Here is a 20725-nt window from a genome sequence, read left to right on the forward strand (position 1 = left end):
TTTGAACAAACAGACTTCTGCACAGTGTTCCCAAGTTATTATTGCCAGAACTTTAATAATTTTGCAGCAGGAGGTCATAACACTTAACCAGACACACAGACAGTATGATACACAAAGGTTAAAATATTCAGTCTCTTTCCCAACAAAGCATTAAGACAAAGCAAACTGTGATTTCATCTTCTGGTTTCTAATTTATTTAGATAGCTCCTTTCAACTTACAGCCAGCCTTTCTCCTTTTGGCCTGCAAAATGCAGCCCATATAAAAATGTAGCATTGTCATATATAAAAACACGACTGGACATCGAAAAAATATGTTCATTTTCTACTTTATTTTTCCTGTTAATTTAACAAACATAATAGTACAACCACCTCTGCTTTGACACATAATTGTATGACCTCCTGAAAGACAAGAGACGTTTCTTATACAGTGACATTTTTGTATCCAGTGTCATCTTTCAGGAGGGAAATAAAAACTCATTGTACCAGACTCTCTTTTTCTTTGGGGCCACAAACCAGCTCGAAAATCATGACACTGAGACTGATTAGTTATGAATGCTCAGCCTTAGCTTATGCTTGTCCCGTTAGCTCTCACATCTTCACCTGTTTCTCTTCATCTACGTTTTGCCGTGGGCCTTTTACCTTTCTTTCCTTCTGTATGCCCCACTTTCACTGCTTCTCATGTCTGCCTGACTTCTGGCCCCAGGCGTCTCCATCTCTTTCTCCCTCTTTCTTTCCCCCTTTTTCTCTCTTGAGCCTAGATTTTCCCTCCTCCTTATTCTCCCTGCCCGCCAGCCCTGCCTATCCCTCTCCTGCCTAGCTATTGGCCGTTCAGGTTTTCATTAGACCGTTTGGTGCCTTAGGCAGACAAGGTGAAATAAATGCAACACATCTTTACATAATTAAACAAACGCAGCACAAACGAATGTAACACATCTTTACATAACAAATGTAGCATAAACAAATGCAACATACCTCCACACAGTTAAAGCAATATTCTGCAGCATAAACAAATGTAGCACATCTTTATAAACTTAAAATAACATTCCACAACAACTCATCTGCTGAATTGATGCAATGAAATATTATGCAGACAGGAGGCATTGAAGAAAATGCTGTTCTGGGTTTTGCTTATATAAATCCCAATATACCTGAATAGACAATAACAATGCAATGTACCAGTCACTAAACTGATTTATAATGTCACGGGGCATGGTATTTCATCCCAAGATTGCACATGCCTGGTACTTCTCTGCGTCAAATTGCTCGGGAGAGCCAAATCAAGCTATCAGATGCCAGAGGTGAACTCTTAGCCACTCTTACTCTCAAAATGTTTCAGTCAATGTCATCTCTCCTGTGCTTCGTACTTGAACATCTCTGTGAGTTTACTGACTGACATCAATTTCCAAACTGAAAAAACTAGCCTCAGGTTGGAGAGTCGGAAGGCCCAGCAGTGAGGAGTGCTTGCTGCTCTCAACAGAGGGTCCTGGCTTACTTACCAGCACTCATGCCCAGTGGCTCGTGACCACTTTTAACACTGGTGCCAGGCATCTGACATCCTCTTCCGGACTCACCAGGCACCCGTGTTTACCCATGCGCATGCCCGCACACAAACATATACGTATACACCTTACTAAACCTGAATTTAAATTTTAAGGGGTTCCAGTGATTAATTCTCAAGGCCTTCATTGTGCAAAAGCTCTGAAAAGGAAGTCAGTTTTATGACTATACTACATGGTTATTTGAACTTCAGGGATATCTTTCTGGCCATATTGCTCATATTTCTGATACGTTCCCTTGCCCCTAAACTTGACTGTTTCAGACATCGAGTTACAAACTGATAAACAAGTTCAGCCCTGGCTAGTAAGAGAATGAACTAACATACATTTTCTCCTGAATGACAGGATAATAAAGACTATGAATAGGGGAACAGGCCAGCAAGAAGGCTCAGTGGATGAGAGCAATTGCCACCTGATGACCTGAGTTCCTCACAATGAAAAAAGAGAACCAGTCCCCATAAGTCAGTTGTCATTGGACCTCCACCTGGGTGCCACAGAATGCATGGGATCTGTACATGTGTGCTATGTAATACAAACATGTGTGCATATATGTGCACACATACATAAATAATTACATTTTTTTAATAACAAGAAAATGCTCAGAGACTTTAATTACTAAAAAAAACATACCTTATATAAAGGCATGTTCATTAGAGCCTTAAAAGAATGAAAAGAATGGCAATAAGAGAAATATCCCAAACTGCTAGATTATCAAATGAACTATTTGATGAAACACCACACAAGCAATAAAAATCCTACATAGGAAAAGGGGGAAATACACAGATACTGACAAGTAAGGAAAATAGTGATTTAAAAAACAAACATGTACATATGAAGAAATGTTTAAGGCCACTGCTATTAAAAACTTTCTTTTGGGAGTGATGCAGGTTTGGGGTGTTTTTCATAGTATTTTGTACGATTGTCTGTATTTTCACAACAGACAAAAAATACTTTGTTATTACAAAAGTTTGCTTTTTAAATTTAGGCAAAGAAAGCACATTTTTAGGAAGTGCATCCACAGAGCATGGCTATTATTCTTTCCTGAAGTTCTCAAACTATCTTCTTGTATCAAGCCCAACCACAGGATAGTGTATAGAGGATTAATCCTGTCTATAGTTGTATAACACTATCCCTTTCTGCCAGCTTGCATATGGCATCATGTTCATGTTCTTTAGAAATGTTTCATGGAATCATGATTCAATTTAGGCTTTATAAAGGCCTCATACAAAACTTCTATTAAAAACACTGCCTATAGGATAGGTCATTTTTTCTTTCAATATATGGTCCAACTCCTGATATACTGGTATGATACCCATTAGTAGCAAATGGGAACGAAATCTCTCTTTACTTTTCATTTGCTGACCTAACTATATTCCTATCCCTTTAATTTCTTGACTCTTATTCTCTTACTGATTTCTCATAAAAATAACTCTTACAAATAAACACATGGCACAAAAAAATCAGGATAAACAGGAAAAGATGTGCTAAAAGGAAAGTTGAAGGGGAAAAGGAGAGTTGAGATTCAGGCAGTGAGGAGTTGAGCAGCACTGAGCTGCTTCGCCACCTGTAGACCAGAGACAGCATTGTGGGAGGGGCAGCAGACAGAGCAGAGACCTTTGGTAGACAGAACGATAGTCAAGCACAACCCAACAGAGCAAGAGGCTGGGGGTGGGGATCACCATCCTGCTTCATTCCAGTCTCTCATCTTGCACTTTTACTGAATGCAGCCAGAAGCCAGAGGCCAGGAAAGACACACCGAAAAACCCAAGAGCCACTGAATGAAGGGTGGAGATATTAATTTTTTGACTATAAGTATTTAGAGGTAGTTGATACCTACGTGCATGCAGAAGTAACATTTTAGGCGGCACTCACTTTGGCCACTCCTTCATAGCAGAGCTTCCCACACAAATGGGTAATAAGCTGCTTTCTGTTGTGATGTATCCTATGTCCACATAATAAGATGAGCCAAGAAAGTATTCTGGGGTAAACACATTAGTTATCTCACTCTTAATTGAAATGCCAGGTGGATTTAAAAATAACTGTCATGGCTTCTTTAGGAGAAAAGTTTGTTTTCAGGATGAGCAATATTACATAATGATCATGTCGTATGTTGACATCACTAATATGAATTGGCCTATAATCTTGTTTAATTTCTCTGTTTTCACTATTCATTAGGAAGGGAGTTTATATACTAAGGATGTTGTATTTCAAGACATGAAGCGTGAGGGAGAGTAAAAAGTAATCAGGCCTCAGAGGCATTCAATCATGACTTCTTAGAGCTCAGGTGATTTTTGTGAACATTTAATCCAAACACTTCATTTTACAACTGAGAGGGCAGAATCCCACACAGGCTGCATAATGCGCCCAAGGTCATCCAATGTATTAGGGCCCCTGGGACTGTCACAGCTTCCTCTCTGCTTCAACATCAATGCATATGTTGTGTACAGCTAAGTGGTTGTATGTGGCGTATGCAGCAAACATACTCACTCAACCAATACTCTGTGAGTTCCTGGTATCATGCATTGGAAATAAATGAAAAAAAAAAAAAAACAAAAAACAAAAACAAATTCCCATTTCTCATGAGTGTGCATTATGTGAAGGTGTGTGTGTGTGTGTGTGTGTGTGTGTGTGTGTGTGTGTGTGTGCCAGGTGTGATAAATGCTGAGGAAAAAACTAGGACAGTATGATAGATGGCAATGGGAAAGGGGGTCACCAAGGATGTTCTCACTAGCATGAAGTTTGTTTGAGTCCTTCACTGAACTGAGAAGTGGGTTGTGCAGACATCTTGGAAGAGGAGGAGAGTTGTAGGCACAGGGAAACACCAGTGCAGAAGGCTGGGAGACAGATGCTAAGGAGGTATGCTCATGGAGGAGGAAGCAGATAGTTGCAGCTGGAATAGAAGCAGGTGGGAAGGGGTGGGAGATGAGATACAACCCACACTGAGTCAGTGCAGGGAGGAAGATCAGGCAGGGCCTTTGAGTGTGGTGAACTTTTATTTTACATGGATGAGCACTCCATTGGTGCATTTTTTGTCAGAGGAGTGATATAATCTGAAGTGAGTTTTACAAAGATCAGCATGACTGCTTTGTATAAAAGAACGTGGGTGTGGAATATTGAGATAGGAAGAGGAGGAGTGGAGGAGCTAACTGGGATACCCGGAGGCTGACACAATGCTTCTACTTGATTTTAAAGACAGAGCTTCTACCTATGTCAGAAGGTAAATGTATGAAGGGAAAAAATGAATCAACAGTGACTCCAAGACTGTTGGGCGGAGCACTGAGAGAGCAGATTCCATCTGCATTGAGAACAGGAGAAAAGGATGGTGTTAGGTCTGGAGGGAATGCAGAACCACAGCTTTGGCATTTAGATTTGAGAGAGTTGGTATGTAAGTATAGTATGGGTATGAAGTGTAGACTTCAAAAGGGCTATTAGCAGTACTACTCAGCATATAGATGATGTGAAGTTATATTAAGTTTGTTGAGATCTACTAGACAATATACAAACTTAGATGACTAAGCCTCCAACACAATCCAAAGTCTAAGAAATAGAAGAATGAGGAAAACTCACCCAAGTTGACTGAGAAGAAAGTCCCACTGTGGTGGAATGGCTTCCCGGAAGTAAATCAAATCATTTTCCAAAGACAAGGCTGTGACCAGTTCTGTCATTACAGTTCCAGGAAGATGAGAACTAAGAACTGACCGCTGGGATCAGTCAGTGGAACATGGAGGTCAAGCACAAGCTTGCCAAGTGCAGGGTTGCTGAAGTTGAAGGGCGCAATGGTTCAAGAGCACAGGAGTAAAGAGAAAAGTGTCCCACATCACTAATCATCAGAGAAATACAAATCACAATAACCCTGCACATGACCTCACTCCTGTTGGAATGATTGCTGTGAAACAGGAAAAGGTTAAGAAGTGCTGGAGAGGATTACAGAAAAGCAAACACATGCACACTTGGTGAGGAGGCAAATCTTGGAGGACAGTATGGAAGGTCTTTTAAAAGTTAACAAAGAATCACCCATAGTCCATCAATCCTAATACCGGGGACATCGCCAAAGAAAATTAAGGTAATGTGACGAGACATATTGTGTTTGTGTTTCCATATTTACTGAGGCACTATTTATTTGCATCCGTGAAGAAATGGAAGCAACCCAAGTGCCCATCAACTCATAAGCAGTTAAGAAATGAGAACACAAATTACAAGAGTTGAACTCTTGTCAATCATGGTACTCTAGGTCATCATGAATGAAACAAGCCAGCACAGGAAGTCAAGCAGCACATGATTTCACTCATGTGGAAGTGAAAATGCTGATCTCACAGAAGTTGCAGTGGTTACTACAGGCTGGGGGGACATAGGACAGGGAAAAGGTAAGCACTGAGTGATAAACTATAGCTAGAGAAGCTTAAGAAATTCTCGTCTACTGTCACACAGTAGGGCTGACTGCAGACAATACCCATGTATTGTGTATTTTTAAAATGCTTGTGGAAAGAATTTTAAATGCTTCACCATGAAAAAGATAACTGTTACAGGACATAGATACATTCACTCTGATTTAAGCACCATACACTGCACACACATACCAAAATATCACACAATCTAATATAAATATGTATGTTTTTATGTGTTGATAAATTAAGATAAAATTTAAGAAGAGCATTGGAGGGGGAAAGGTGGACACTGAGGTCAGGATGTGGAATGATGGTACTGTCTGAAGAGGGACGGGACCAAGAAAGAGGATTTGTTAGATGGAAGACATTATGGCATGAATTAAGAAGAGATCTGGAAGATGGGGGGGGGGACAAAGATTGGGGCAATCTTGAGTAGGAAAAGTGATAAGATTCAATGCACAGATCATAGGACTGGCCTTGGACTCTTCAGCATTATGAGGAGAGGGGTATCAGGGTCATGGGTATGGTCTCTGATGGGTTGGTAGACTTGATCCTAGAAACCTGTGGAAACTCTCTTGTGAAATTAATGTCAATAGGTTAAAAAGAAGAATGCAGTTATGGCAACTTCCTTCATCTTACTTAACCCCCTCAAAACATGATAACAAAGAGGAAATGAAAACTGAGTTTTAAAATCAGCTTGCAACATAATTTTATCATAATTATCTCTCTTTTTTTCTTTTTTGGTTTTTCAAGACAGGGTTTTTCTGTATAGCCCTGGCTGTCCTAGAGTTCACTTTGTAGACCAGGCTGGCCTTGAACTCACAAAGATCCTCCTGCCTTTGCTTCCCCAGTGCTGGGATTAAAGGCATGTGCCACCACTGTCTGGCTGATTATCTGATTTCTTATGGAGCATTTAATTACAGGACCTCATTAACTCAGAGAAATCATAACTCTTAAGAATATGGAAATAGACATTGTCAGTTTGGGGCACTTTAAAAACATAAAAGCAAATTGGTACTACTAAAGAGTTTTCATATTACCCATTTCTTATCTGCTAAACAGATTTATGTGAACAAGGGTAGGAGGACTGGGAAAAGATAACTCCAAGTCCAAGACTTTGATATTGAGGGTTCAGGAAACTGAGGTTTCTCAAAATGGATTCATCTCAAAATTAATGACAAGTAGCAATCACACCAAGGACAGCACAAATAGTACAGCAGCATTTAAAGAATAAACCAGGGGCCAGTGGTGGTGGCTCATGTCTTTAATCCCAGCACTTGGGAGGCAGAGACAGGCAGATCTCTGTGAGTTTGAGGCCAGCCTGGTCTACAAAGTGAGTTGCAGGAAAGGCACAAAGCTACACAGAGAAACCCTGTCTCGAAAAATCAAAAAAAAAAAAAAAAAAAAAAAAAAAGGGATAAACCAGAACCAACCCATATAGGGCCAAATCCTAGTCATATCGCTTCACAGCTCTGTGACTTTGGGGACATTATGACTTCTATTGTCAGTTACAAAGTGAGGATTACAAGGCTATCTGTCCATCAGAGTTGTTAAGAAGATTAAAATGAACACAGATGCTCACTGAACACTGCAAACAGTGTACAAATGTTCATTAATTATATCAGATCATTATGAAAAATCAAGACTCAGCAGAAAATATAGCCAAACAGGGCACCTGAAGTTAATTCTTACATTTCTCTGTCTAAAGCTGCTAACTGGGAAAGCTTGTGCAAAAAACGAATAAGTCTGGCCCTTGGTCATCCTAGCCTTTTTTAATATGACTTTTTCCTAAAATTATATCATCACAAAAGATAGTAAGGTCCCTTGCTGGGCAGTGTGTACGGCTTTAATCCCAACAGTTAGGAGGCAGAGGCAGGCAGATCTCTGTGAGTTTGAGGCAAGCCTAGTCTACAGAGTGAGTTCCAGGACAGCCAGGGCTACATAGAGAACCCTGTCTAAGAAAAAAAATAATAAACACACACACACACACACACACACACACACACACACACACACACACACACATATGAAGGCCCCATTATGCTTTTTTCTTCTTAGGAAGAAGCTATAGGGCTGTAGAGATTGCCCAGTGGTTACGACAGCTTGTTGTTGCAGTCTGGTTTTCAGCACCCACATCAGTTGGCCCCCCATGGCTGGAAACCAGCTCTATGGAATCTGCTGCAAACCTCTACTGGGGTGACAGGTGCGCACAACCATGCTCAGCTTTTTGTGTGTAAGTTGGAGATCAAACTCAGGCCCTTGCGTTGAATAACAAGCACCGTTACACAGTGAACCTTCTCTGAAACCCTGAAGTTTCCATTTTAAAGAGACAGTTGAGAACAACCAAGATGGCTTACCGTTGGTCATCCCTGGGTAGTCATCGTACAATTCCTGTCACTTGTGAACTTTATTCTGAGAACTGGCTTCAACTTACTCAGTCTCATGTAAACAGGGCCGAATCGGTTCACTTAATAAGCTTCCTTAGGTTCATTTCTAAATTTTAATGACAAACCAAAGAACAGTGGGAGCATTTTTACATTAGATGATTTATTTCTTTCAGTTAATTAAATGTCCTGCTCAACATTAACTTCTCTACCCATAAAACACTACCTAGAGGACTGATATTAAATTTTCATAAGAGAAAGTTGGAATCCCAGTTTCATTTTGAGTTCTTTGTGCATAAAATATTTACTATCTTCTCCTTATCCAATCATTGTTAAATGACAATTTATCCATTACGTTCCTTTAACTCTGATATTCAGCTGACTTCATCAGATTCTAAAATTAAAAAGAATCATAAAAAGGGGCCTGGAGAGGTGGATCTGTGGTTAAGCATATATACTGTTCTTGCAGAAGGTCTCGGTTCAGTTCCCAGCACCCACGCTAGGCAGCTCCCAACCACCTGTAACTCCAAGACTAGGGGGTCTGCTGCTCTCTTCAGGCCTTCATGGGCACCCACACCTAGGTGACATTCTCTCTCTCTCTCTCTCTCTCTGACATTCTCTCTCTCTCTGACATTCTCTCTCTCTCATTCTCTTTTTCTTTCAGTCCCTCGGTCTGTCTCTCTGTCTCTTTCTCTTTCTCTTTCTCTCTCTCTCCCCCCTCTCTCATGTACACATACACACAAACAAAACTATTTTTTAGAAGAACAATAAATAAAATAAAACACCCCCCCAAACTGCAAACCCCCATACCTACAAGTTACCAGCTGAGAGGACCGGAGAACAGCCAACGGGAATAGCTCTAGAGGCTGCTCATCAGCTCCTCAGCTCCTCAGCTCCTCAGCTCTTCAGCTCCACTGGGACTTAGTTTTCATGCAGATGGTTCATTTGCAAAGAATCTCTCATGAGAGTGAGGTCAGGTTTTGTGTTTGGAGGGAATCTAAGACATGTTTCCAAGGTCCCCAAAGGCCATGGCTAAGCTCTCACTGTGGTATCTGTTTTCTGAAAACATGAAAGGTGCTGAAAGCCAGTTTTTAATTATCTGAAAGTCACCATATTGCTAAGTGTCACCATAGTGCTTCTGTGTGGATGTCTCAGCTAGCACAAGTGAAATATTACATACATTGACAGTATTTTCATCCTCTACCATTTTATTGTAGCTGCAATCCAGTTAGATATCTTTCCCTCCCTCCTCAAAGGTAGCCTTGCTCTCTGTGTTACACGGGTTGGGGGAGAGTGTCAGTCATAATGGGAAAGGACCCAGAGGAAACAGAGGATCCTGGCCAGACTGGCCAGATACCATCTCTGAAAGTCTGTTTTCCAAGCACCACTATGATTTCAAAAGGTTCCTTTTCCCACTCCCTAAAGCCTTGTAATCGTCTTTACCCTCCTTCCTCAACATCAGAGCACTTCATGGGGATGAGAGGCAATCAGTCACAGGAATCTGAAGGAAATTGCAGAGGACAGGTCCATATCCCACAGTTCCTGTGGTGCACAAATGCAGGCAATAGCAATTAAGGGCCTAAACTAAAAGAGGAAGATTAATAGGAAGAGAGTTGCGGAGCCCTGCTGCAGTCAGCCAGGGCAAAAAGTTTATTTCAAGACCTGAACTTTGATCAACTACAGCTAAACTAATAATGCTGCTAGCATGGAGGCATTCATACGGGGAAGCAATCAGACCAGCAGGGGCCAGAGTGGGGACAGATAGCCATGGCATGATGCTGCAAGGCCAAGAAATGAAAGAGGAGGCAATGTAGGCATTGATGAGAACAAAGGCCCCTCCCAATGGCCCTGAGCTAAGAGAATCATCAGTGCTCCTTGAAGGGGCCGGGAGTTACTCTTAAGGTTGCATGAGAAATACATATAGAGATATATTTTTGTGTCTATCAATGTGAGCATATACAATATATATGTGTGTGTGTTTGTGTGTGTATATATATACATATACATATATATATATGGAACTATTTAATTCATTGTGTGTAGTCATACTCAAGTTAACTAATTTACCCTATTTTGTAGTTTTTGCTTTTCTCGATTAACACTTTTATTATCCTGATAAACTTGGAAACTCAAATCTTCCTGTATTACTGCTAGGAGCTTCTATTGACATAGCAAGAATTGCACACTCTCTCTGTGGCAGGGCAGGTAAGCACAACCTTTACAAACTACCGAAGAGGGACAATTTATATTGGAGGATCTGCTTACAATGGCAGGAAATTTGCCAACTGAATAACTGGGATGTAAGATGTACCACATTGAAAGGCGCTTGGCACACAATAAGTAAGTGGCTAGAGAATCAACCCATCTGGACCATTGGACTTACACCCTCTCACTGTCCTCTATCTTACTAGGAGCCCATATCACTTCCCCATATACGAGGCAGATAGGTAGAGAGAAGGCAAAGGCAGCCCACCACACTCCGAGGGAGAGCAACAGTGTCTGTGCTCAAGGAAAAGTAAAGGCGCTACTGTGAGACACACTACGTCCTTAAAGGAGACCTTGAGATTTCAAACCAGAACCCGGCAGAAGGCTTATGTGTATAATTTACAATAAAGTCAGCAAGTCATAAAGCTAATGAGAAATGGAGTACATATTATCTTTTTGAACTGTGTGCTAAGGAACTGTGTGTATTTTGCAGTTGATCGCCACCCAGACCCAGGGGATGAACTAGTGAGTCAATGGTCCTGCAGTTTAGAGTGAATCACAGTTAGCTGCATGCTCTATGTTCTCAGCAGAATGTTTCATCTTTCTGGTACTAAAAACCAGTTATGCAGCCACCAATGTTGATCAAGTCATGTCCCTTTGAGGGGTATTCTCTCACCAGCTAAGAACAACCAGGAAAAGATAAAATGGACTGTGCCCATGACTCTGGTTTCTGAATCTGGCTTAATACTATTGCCTCTAGTTATAAATAGCTGATTCCTATTTGAAATGTCCGATTTGATCCCATGGTGTGTTTCTAGCTACCTTCCACTTGGCCAGCCCACTACAATAATATTAATATTAGTAATTACTATATTACTTATAGGACTCTTTCTGGGTTACAGTAGTGTGTTAACTGCTTCCTAAGTTTTGTCTCAACTTTTTCAGTATTATACAAATAAACACAAACACTGAAACCCAGGAGATAAAAACAATTTTCTTCACAGTCACACAATTAGCAAGTGACACCTCTGAACTTCGGCCAGATCTGAGCAAGGAAAAGAAAAAGCCTATGCGCCCAGTGTACTTGGAGCCTTGCCCCACTTCTAATAGGCTCATTGAGTTTGGGGCCCTTCGCATTTGCTACCCAGTTTGCCGTTCGTTGATTTCTCTTTCCACAATGGCTCGTCTCTGTCTTCATTTGGAACTGAATCTCTTTAGATCTCCTTCAGTATCTTTGAATGGGTATGTGTTCGGGTTCCTTTCTCAATGGCATGGCCCATGTGCCATAGAGCTATAGCCGATATATGATGAAAACAGAAGTGTCTTTGGACTGTTCTCCATCCTTAGTTAAACTCTAGTTCAGAGTCATGGGCCTGCCTTGGGATATCAAACTAATACAAAGTCTTGTTAGGGAATGCTCATCTTCTAGTCCTCGAGTAGCTAGAACTCATTCCCCACCGCCCAAAAAAGTTCAAGGTCAAAATGAAGACATGATTACAGCTTAGTCTCAAAATGCCACTTGTCTTCGGGAAGCACTTCTCATGCCCTGTCTGCAGTCCCCGTTCCAGCCTGTCCTCATGCAGGGAGATACAAGGAATCTTAATCTCTCCTGATCCTGGATGAAGTCTGAGCCACGAAGGAAGTATCTGGAATGCCATGAAACTGTAGGTGCCAAGCTTAGCCTCTAATACCTACACTGTTTAATTCAGCCCTCCAAGCTCAAGATTCCACACTGGGAGTCATCCCCACCCCTTTATTATGGGTGGTAGCACAGGGTAACGGTGCCAGGTGAAACACTTTGTCATCCTGCTTTTCCCCAGTAGGATTCTGGGTATGTGGTACCCCCTTTCCATGCTGCCCTATTTTAGATATTGTCTCTAGACCCTATGTGTATTTCACAGGATACCCATGTATTAGACAAAAGCCACATGCACAATCTTCTTAGATAATCCTCTCACTGTTTTGGTCTGTGGGAGTGGCTGAGAGACTTCACCCTTAAACTCCCCAAATCTTTCTAGTTTCAAAAGATCCAAGGGAAGGACTTTTAAATGCTGACCTTTTGCTCTTTTGAAGGCTTCAGTAAAGGATTATATAGTCATAAATGTAGTCCACTATCTACGCTGTCCATCAAGAGGAAGTCTCTTAACTGGTTGATAGTTTTCCTAACCATCAAGTCTGCATCCTTTTTGTTGAACAGTTCTTCAAAATCTATCTTCTCCATTTAACTATAAGCAGCAAAAAGAATCTAGACAGCACCTTCAATGTCTTGAAAAATTCTCAGATCTATGAAGCTCATTACTCAGGAATTTCTTCTCTGTGCAGCCTAAAGCTCCCCAAGTTCTAGCACCTCCTAATGGTAACCAGCCTTTCTCCTGTTCCCAATACTGCTCGCCACTTTTCCTAGAGTGCTCATCAGGCATGACTGTAACATCTGATATTTATACTAATGGTTTATTGAAGGTAATCTAGTCTTTTTATATTAATCAACCTCAAAATGATATCCTTGAAATTCTTCTGGCTTTTCCCCACTCCCAATTCCAAATCCATTTCTACATGCTTGGTATTCCAGATACCAAAACCCACTTTAGTGTTCTGTTTTGTTTAATTACTATATAAATATTACAACAGATTTGGCAGTATAACACAAGACTCTTTTTTTAGCTTAGAATTCAGTAATTCAGAAGTCCCACACAGTGGAGTTCTGCTTTTGAAGTTATAATTCTGAAATCCAAAGTTTGGGCAAAACAGAATTCTCATCTGGAGAAAAATTTGCTTCCAACCTAATTCTTGTTTTTGACAGAATTAAGTTCCTTATGGTCACAGGACTGTGACTTCGAGCTTTGCATTGCTTCACTGGTTCAGTTCTGCAAGGCTTCCCATGCTCCCTGCCTGATGGCTCCCACGGTCTTTTGGCCATCAATGGCAGGTTGTGTCCTTCTTGTCCTCCAAACCTCTAGCCACCCTGGGCAACCCACCAGCCCTCTTCTCTAAAGGGCTCCTGTGATTGGGTCATTCTGATAATGGCTCTGTTTTACAGTCACCTGTGCTATCTGATCTACGCTCAGTCTGGGAGGAAATTCCGTGTTACCTCCACTTCTGGTGTGGAAGGGCACATAGTAGGTTGGGGAGGGCATCTCAGGGGACATCTTTCAAGTCAGCTTGGTCGGATGTACTTGCTGGCTCCTCTAAATCTTAATGGTCCTAAAGAAGCAGGGTTTACATGTAAAGAGCTGAAGTTTTATCAATACTCTGTGTCCACCTCTTCTTTTTCTCCCACAGCTTTTTAGATCAGTGTCTAAAGACTTGATAGTCCACTATCAAGTTATATAGTACCTCAAAAGAGACTTTAACATTTTTATGAAATTTTTCTCTCATATGAACCCACAAATTCCCACATGGGAGAACAGCTTTGACATGAACTATCACTTCTCTCGGGAGAATGCAGCTTCTAGAATCTTCTGAGCAAAAGAATTGTCCCAGCCATCTAACCTGCACTCCATTTTCACCATCAGTGCTAGAGAGCCTAGGCCCTTTGGTTCCACACTGTCTCCTCCCCCGTGGGGATCTGCAGGGTACGTGTGATTCTGGGTCTTTGCCAGAACACTCCAGTGCTAACATCCCACTGAAGGAAGCTGTGACTTTGGGCATTTACTGAATTGATGTCACATGAACCTGAGCATTCACAAAATGGCAGATCTCTCCCTAAAATATCTTTGAGAGAAGACTGAATATTAAATACCCACTGGGGGCATCCTTCTCTCCCTAGTCATGCCCCCAATTCAGTTGCTTGCAGTGCTGCATTAGGAGTTGGCCAGAAGTTTTCAGAGAACTGTAAAACACTGCGCCAAGGAAGACATATTGAAGAACCAGCCCACCTCCATCTTAGGCTTAAATGTCATCTTATAGTAAAGACAAACTAGGTTCATTCCTGTTTATGATTAAACCTCTGTTTCTCAAGGACTGGGCTATGCATACCCAGGTGTAACCTTAACTACAAATTGTTTTGGACTGCCTGTTCCAGGAATGGCAATTATGTCTTTGTTTAAAAATTGTTTATAACCATCTTGTAACCCTACCTTTGTGTCAAAAGGTTATATGACTTCCTTCTTGTGACTACCTGTTGCTATGACTACTTGTCATGCCCATCCTTGTTTCAGGAGCCTTGTTAGTGTAGGACTAACTTGTTATGCTTATGCTCTGCCCCTGTAACCCCTACTATTTTGCCCACCAAATTCCCCATTTGGAAACCCCCTACCCCTGAGCTATAAAAGCCTTGTCTTCCTCACAACCAATGCTGAATTCCAAACCCTGCCTTCGGGGAAGGCAGCCCGTGTACATGAATTAAAAAGCTTGTGCTGTGGAATAATTCTCTTGTACACTATAAATATTTGTCACTGAAACTGATTAAATAAAATGCTGATTGGCCATGCAGGAAGTATAGGCAGGGTGACCAGACTAGGAGAATTCTGGGAAGAAGAAGAGTGGAGTCAGGTGTCACCAGCCAGATGAAGAGGAAGCAAGATGAGAATGTTCAACTGAGAAAAGGTACCAAGCCACGTGACTAGACATATATAAGAATTATGGGTTAATTTAAGTGTAAGATCTAGTTGGTAATAAGCCTAAGCTACTGGTCAAACATTTATAAGTAATATTAAGCCTCTGAGTCAATTATTTGGGAAGCGGTTGCTGGGTATTTGGGAACAGGCAGGCAGGAGAGAAACCTCTGGCTTTAATTAATTGCTTGTTTTAATTAATTTGGCCATGGTGATTTGGGTTAGTGGTCTTCCTCCTCTCACCTTTGGAACTAACATTATGTCTCTAGTATATGAGCCATAATCACAATCTCCATCCTGGGAGAAAAGCTGGAAGTACTCTTGCCTTGGAGTCCATTGAATCCTAGACTTGGCATCCCACAATAATGAACCTCCTAGAATCCTATGATACAGAGCAATTTTTATGATATTTTCACACCTTCCTAAGAGCCACATACAGCAAAAGGGTGGTACAGAGAACAATACTACATATCAGTCAGTTTAAGGTCCATCTAGCACAGTTTCGTTTTTTACAATAGTCCTCTGCTCATTCAAATTGTGAAAATTACCTACCAGTTAGCAATTTAGCTAATCTCAGCTAATCAACATCTTCCTTGAATCTTGAGATAAAAACACGAAAAGTATGAATATTCTATCCAACTGGAGTTTTAAGCCAGGGAGAAGAGGGAATCTAGGGTGCTGGGCACCTATAAGAAGAGTAAACTTTAGAGCTGAAATCTTCTCTTAGCAAACGAGCCCTGAGAGATAAATTGTAGGGAAAAAGCACCGGGAATAAGAGGGCATCTTGTCCAGACATCCTCCAGTGAGGTCTTCTGCATGGCAGAGCTTCTCTGGCTCCTCTCCTGCTTCTTTAGGAGTAAGTAGAGTCAGGAGCAAAAGTGCAGTGGGAGAATGGAGGAGAACCGCCTAGGAGAGCAGAGTGTCTCAGTCAGAGGACACTGTCTGCAGGATTATCACCTGTAGGAGATTATCTGTTTGCTTCTAGCATAGAAAATAGTTAAGGCAAAGAGAATATAAGTTTGCAATTAACAAAGATAGCCAGAACTTTTGATCAGGGTGCCTGCTGATAAAGGAACTCTCCAACCTTAAATATGTAGAAATGCTGAACAAAATCACACATAACACACACACACACACACACAGAGAGAGAGAGAGAGAGAGAGAGAGAGAGAGAGAGAGAGAGAGAGAGAGAGAGAGAGAGAGAGAGAGAGAGGCATATACACACAGGCACTGCCCCAGGGTTTAATAGAAAGATGGACTTCTAAGTCAGACCAAGGAGATGCAGCTGAAGTCAGAGGAAGACCAGACCCTAACAAGGGACTGAGTAGCTCACAACTGGCCTTTCACCTTGCTAGGAGCTGGGACCAAGACACAGAACTTGACCAGACACCAGGGCAGGGATCATCACACGATGATGTGGCTCTAGGACTACTTATGCTTGGGCACCAGCGGATCAAAGGGGTCACTGCAGAATGCTAAGCTAGTGTCATGCATGAGAACCCTGACATTCACACAGGCTCACAGCATCGTGTCCCAGGTCCAGACAATAACACAGAAGCTGATTCTGAGGCAGTAAAATGTACATAGCCCTCCGCAGAGGCAAAAATAAGAGCTGTCTTCAGAGGTGGTGTCATTACTGGATCTCAGTTCAGAAAGGAAGGCACAATTCACAAAGAAAACGTAACCGCCTTCCTTCTTTAATCACTTAAAATGTCTGTGAAACTGTAGAAACTTTGGGCAATATTAAAAGGCAAATGACCAGGGGGGGGGGGAAATACCTGTAACTCCAATAGCTGATTAAGATGTTGCATCCTATAATTATAAGCCCCAGCTATAGATTAATAAACAAATAGAAAAATAGAAAAGAAGTACAAATAAGAAATCTACAAGGGGCTGGAGAGATGGCTCAGAGGTTAAGAGCACTGACTGTTCTTCCAGAGGTCCTGAGTTCAATTCCCAGCAACCACATGGTGGCTCACAACCATCTGTAATGAGATCTGGTGCCCTCTTCTGACCTGCAAGGATAAACGCAGGCAGAATACTGTATACATAATAAATAAATCTTTAAAAAAAAAAAAAAAAGCAAAAAAAAAAAAAAGAAATCTATAAAAGAGAAAACTTCCCAGTAAACATAAGAAGATATTCAGTCTCAGAAACAACCACAGAAATACAAATTAAAACACTAATGAGATGCTTTTCACATTTATCAGATTGGCAGAATTCTAAAAACAATTATGATAACCATATAAAGTTTAGAAATCATATAAAATTGAAATATGTTGATCCTAACCACATAGTCATTTCACTCCTAGAAGCACCTAGAGAAAGCTCTGCTTAGGCCAAAGGATGTGGGCCTGGCTGCTACATGTGCATGTCAAACAGAACAGTGAACCTTTGCAGACTGAGCTGAAATCCAATGGGGAAGATGGGGAAACCAGCAGCTCTGTCTACTGTGGAATACTAACCATCAATTAAAAAAAAAAAAACAGCTCTACCCCACACTGTTAACACAGGACTGATTTAAAACACAAGCTGGGAGGGGAAAAGGAGTGTTGCAGAATGGTAGTGCCCGTGGGAAAAAAAAATTAAATCATAGCTTACACGTTAAAATGTTTTAACAGCTATAATATTATTCTGGGATGACAGGAACAAGTGAGGAAGGTGCTGACTAAGGCCTCAGGAAAGGACTTCAACTTTCTGATACTCTGCTTGCTCTTTTTGAAAATGTGAAATAATGTAAAGCATATTAAAATTCTCACAGTTACATGATGGATACTAATATATTAATCTTTGTATTTTAAAAGTATTCCCTAAATGAAAAAAATATTATTGAAAAGAGAATAAGTGAAATAAACCAGATACATTGGTCCTATACAATTTCTAGGTGTTGAAATCAAATCTCAGAGTATCAAAAACACAGCAAGGTCGCCACAAGATCTTAGTCTTGCATTTTCTACATGCCCCTCATCATTATGCAAAACACTGAGTAAGACCCTGCAGGTACCTTAATGGAATGCAGCTGGAGCCCCAAATGCACTAAGCATATGGACATCTTGACTTCTTTTCAGCATCTACTTCCTTCATGCTCCTAGGTATAGGTTAGGGCTTGCACTCTAAAATGTGGGAAGGATGTTGCAACTAATGTCACTGAAAGTCTCCTTGATCTCCATCATGCCTTCTTGCCTTAGGCTTTACTGATCCTGCCGTCACCCTGGCCACCACAGCTGTCAATCATCCATTACCCTTTCTGTGTTTGTTTGCTCACTTGCTTTGGTGTTTCTGAAGCCAAGATCATTCCTTCCTGAAAACTCATCAAGTCTTTCTTTCTCACCTTCTAAAACTCATTTCTTTCCCTTCTAGAGATTTTATGTCATGACTGTAAAGAAAACGGTGAATACTGTCCTACCATCCTCTCCTGAGTATCCATGCCAACTGCCCAACCTGAATCTAACTTCCACAATTCAGTGTGCTCCCTCCCATGATCAATAATTGACTTATTTTATTTGTCTTGGTCTTTGTAAACCTTTAGGAAAATAGCACTTTACTTAAGGCTCTTTCCATGATACTGAAGGAGCTACTACATGTAACAAATGCTTAGATATACAATGCTTTCTGTGGTCATACTTAAAGGGAAGAAATGCTATGAAAGCACCCTAGATAGAAGACAAAACTATGGATACATACATCAAATACTGGACTTTCATGATAGCAAATAATCGTTTAGTTGCCCCACAAAGATACACAGTTCACTAACACTATCAATATTTAGTAATTATTGATGTTTGTGCAGTTATTCCTTTTAAAAAATCATCTTTCTTCATGTGGGCCTGATAAAACCACCCAATTTACTTTTTTGCGAGAATAAATAGAATTCAATTTTTAATTAAAACATATAAAAGCTGTGAAGACTGATCCCTTGCAGCTGACTTTGTCAAGTGGCCCAGAACCTTCAGGGTGTCACTTTGGACATGTGCTGCTTTCCACTTCACTCAGCTTTCGGGTGAAAGGGCATGGCACAAGTCAAGATCAATGACAAGTGACAGATCAGCAATCCAGCCAAGCTGGCTTAGAGTCTCAAAGTCCATAGTGCCTTCCTCCCCCAGTACTGAACTCTGAAGGAAACGCTCCTCAACAAGGGCTTCCCAGACTTAACCATGGTTGCAAGAGCAAAGGGTAGTCCACCAGTGGCCATGAGTCAATCAGTCATTCTTAGCATTATAAGCAACTTTTTTTAAAAAAGTCATTTTTCACATCATGCCGATCAAGTCAATCCAGGTGAACTTTCTGGGCCCTCATAAGAAAGACCGCAGGAGGTCTGCCAGTGAATCGATTTCCTTCCATTGCGGTGGTCACGAGGTAACCACTTTCTGTGAATGATTTCCAGAGTCAGCAGTTCCTTAAAATGTTGCTTGATAACGCTAATAACGTTTTTGACTAAATATCTTTACTGCAAATTCTGGAATTTTTATTGTAGCAATAGACAAAATGTCTAAATTCTGTAATAAAATAATGAAACCAACCTACCAGCCTTTCTATGCTCTACAGAGCAGCAGCACACTTTAGGAGTGTGGATGAGATTTTGGTGAGTATTTTTAAGATTTAGAAACAAGCATTTGCTCCAAAGAAGAATGGTAAATTTGTATAACTGGAAAAAAAATCTAACAAATAATAAGTCAGGAAGTGAAGTCTGTAAGGGCCTTTTGGCACTCCATGAGTTGTATACTGTCCCTGGTACAATATATTCTGCCAGCAAGTACATTTCAAACTATCATTTGCCACATTACCATAAACCAAAATGCTCTCCCAGTACACTGGAAGCTTCCCAATGTCTCTCCTTAGTACAAGACTTAAGAATAAGAATAGCTGCAAAATTTGCCTCCCCCCCCCCAATATAGAATGAACTTAGTCACAGATACCTTGTCTGCAAGGCAACAAGACAGGTTCTCTTCCGTGCTTGCAAATCTGTGCCAGTCATATATAAAGCAAGACTTTGCTCGATTCTCACAAATATTCCCAGAACAGCCTGGGAGAGTTCTGTGTCAAACACCAAAGAGAACCAAAGCCCGACCAAGCACGTAAGGCCCCACTCCCACATCCAGGGAAACAGGAGGTTTTATACCTTTATCTTTGCCTCTTCCCTTTGTAGCAATTCCTTCTTTTTCCATAGTTTCTCTTTCTCCTCTTCCCTTTCTCTTCTTCTGACTGAAATTTCCATTTCCAGTCTTGCTAGCTCTTCCTGATGGGCTCGCCATTGAGAAACCTGAAACACATAGAAATCCTTCATTTCAATAGCTATGCACTAACCAGTCAGGGGTCCCGAAGACGGAGGAAACACTGGAAGAAGAAGAAATAAAAGAAGGGGGAAGAGGAGGAGAAGGAAGAAAATGAGAAGGCTAACACAGGATTTCACATGGGACAAGTTTCTGTGTCAAGGAGATCAAGTTTTTCCAAACGTACATATAAATTTTATGTGCATATGAGGATATGATATGTGTGCAAGCTGGTATAGAAAACAGCAACTTTAAAATAACTCACTCAGACACTCCTTAGCTGAACTCAGAAAGTCATAAAAGTTTATGATTTTCCTGCAAAGAATCTGTGACTTCCAAAAAATTCTAGGCCAGGAGAGTAAGCCCACCCTT

The 20725-nt window shown here is 41.0% G+C and overlaps 1 protein-coding gene across 5 annotated transcripts in view; it reads right to left on the reverse strand.

The window, feature by feature from the left end:
- Ccdc148 (coiled-coil domain containing 148) overlaps positions 1-20725 on the reverse strand; it is a 273207-nt gene that overhangs the window by 79417 nt on the left and 173065 nt on the right. For all 5 annotated transcript variants that reach the window (XM_037204800.1, XM_037204799.1, XM_037204798.1 and 2 more), the window contains one exon: positions 20203-20343. In XM_037204800.1, coding sequence (XP_037060695.1) covers positions 20203-20343 — 141 coding nt within the window. The remainder of the gene's footprint in view (positions 1-20202; positions 20344-20725) is intronic.

Source organism: Peromyscus leucopus, chromosome 4 (assembly GCF_004664715.2).
Source record: "Peromyscus leucopus breed LL Stock chromosome 4, UCI_PerLeu_2.1, whole genome shotgun sequence".
Taxonomy (NCBI): Eukaryota; Metazoa; Chordata; class Mammalia; order Rodentia; family Cricetidae; genus Peromyscus; species Peromyscus leucopus.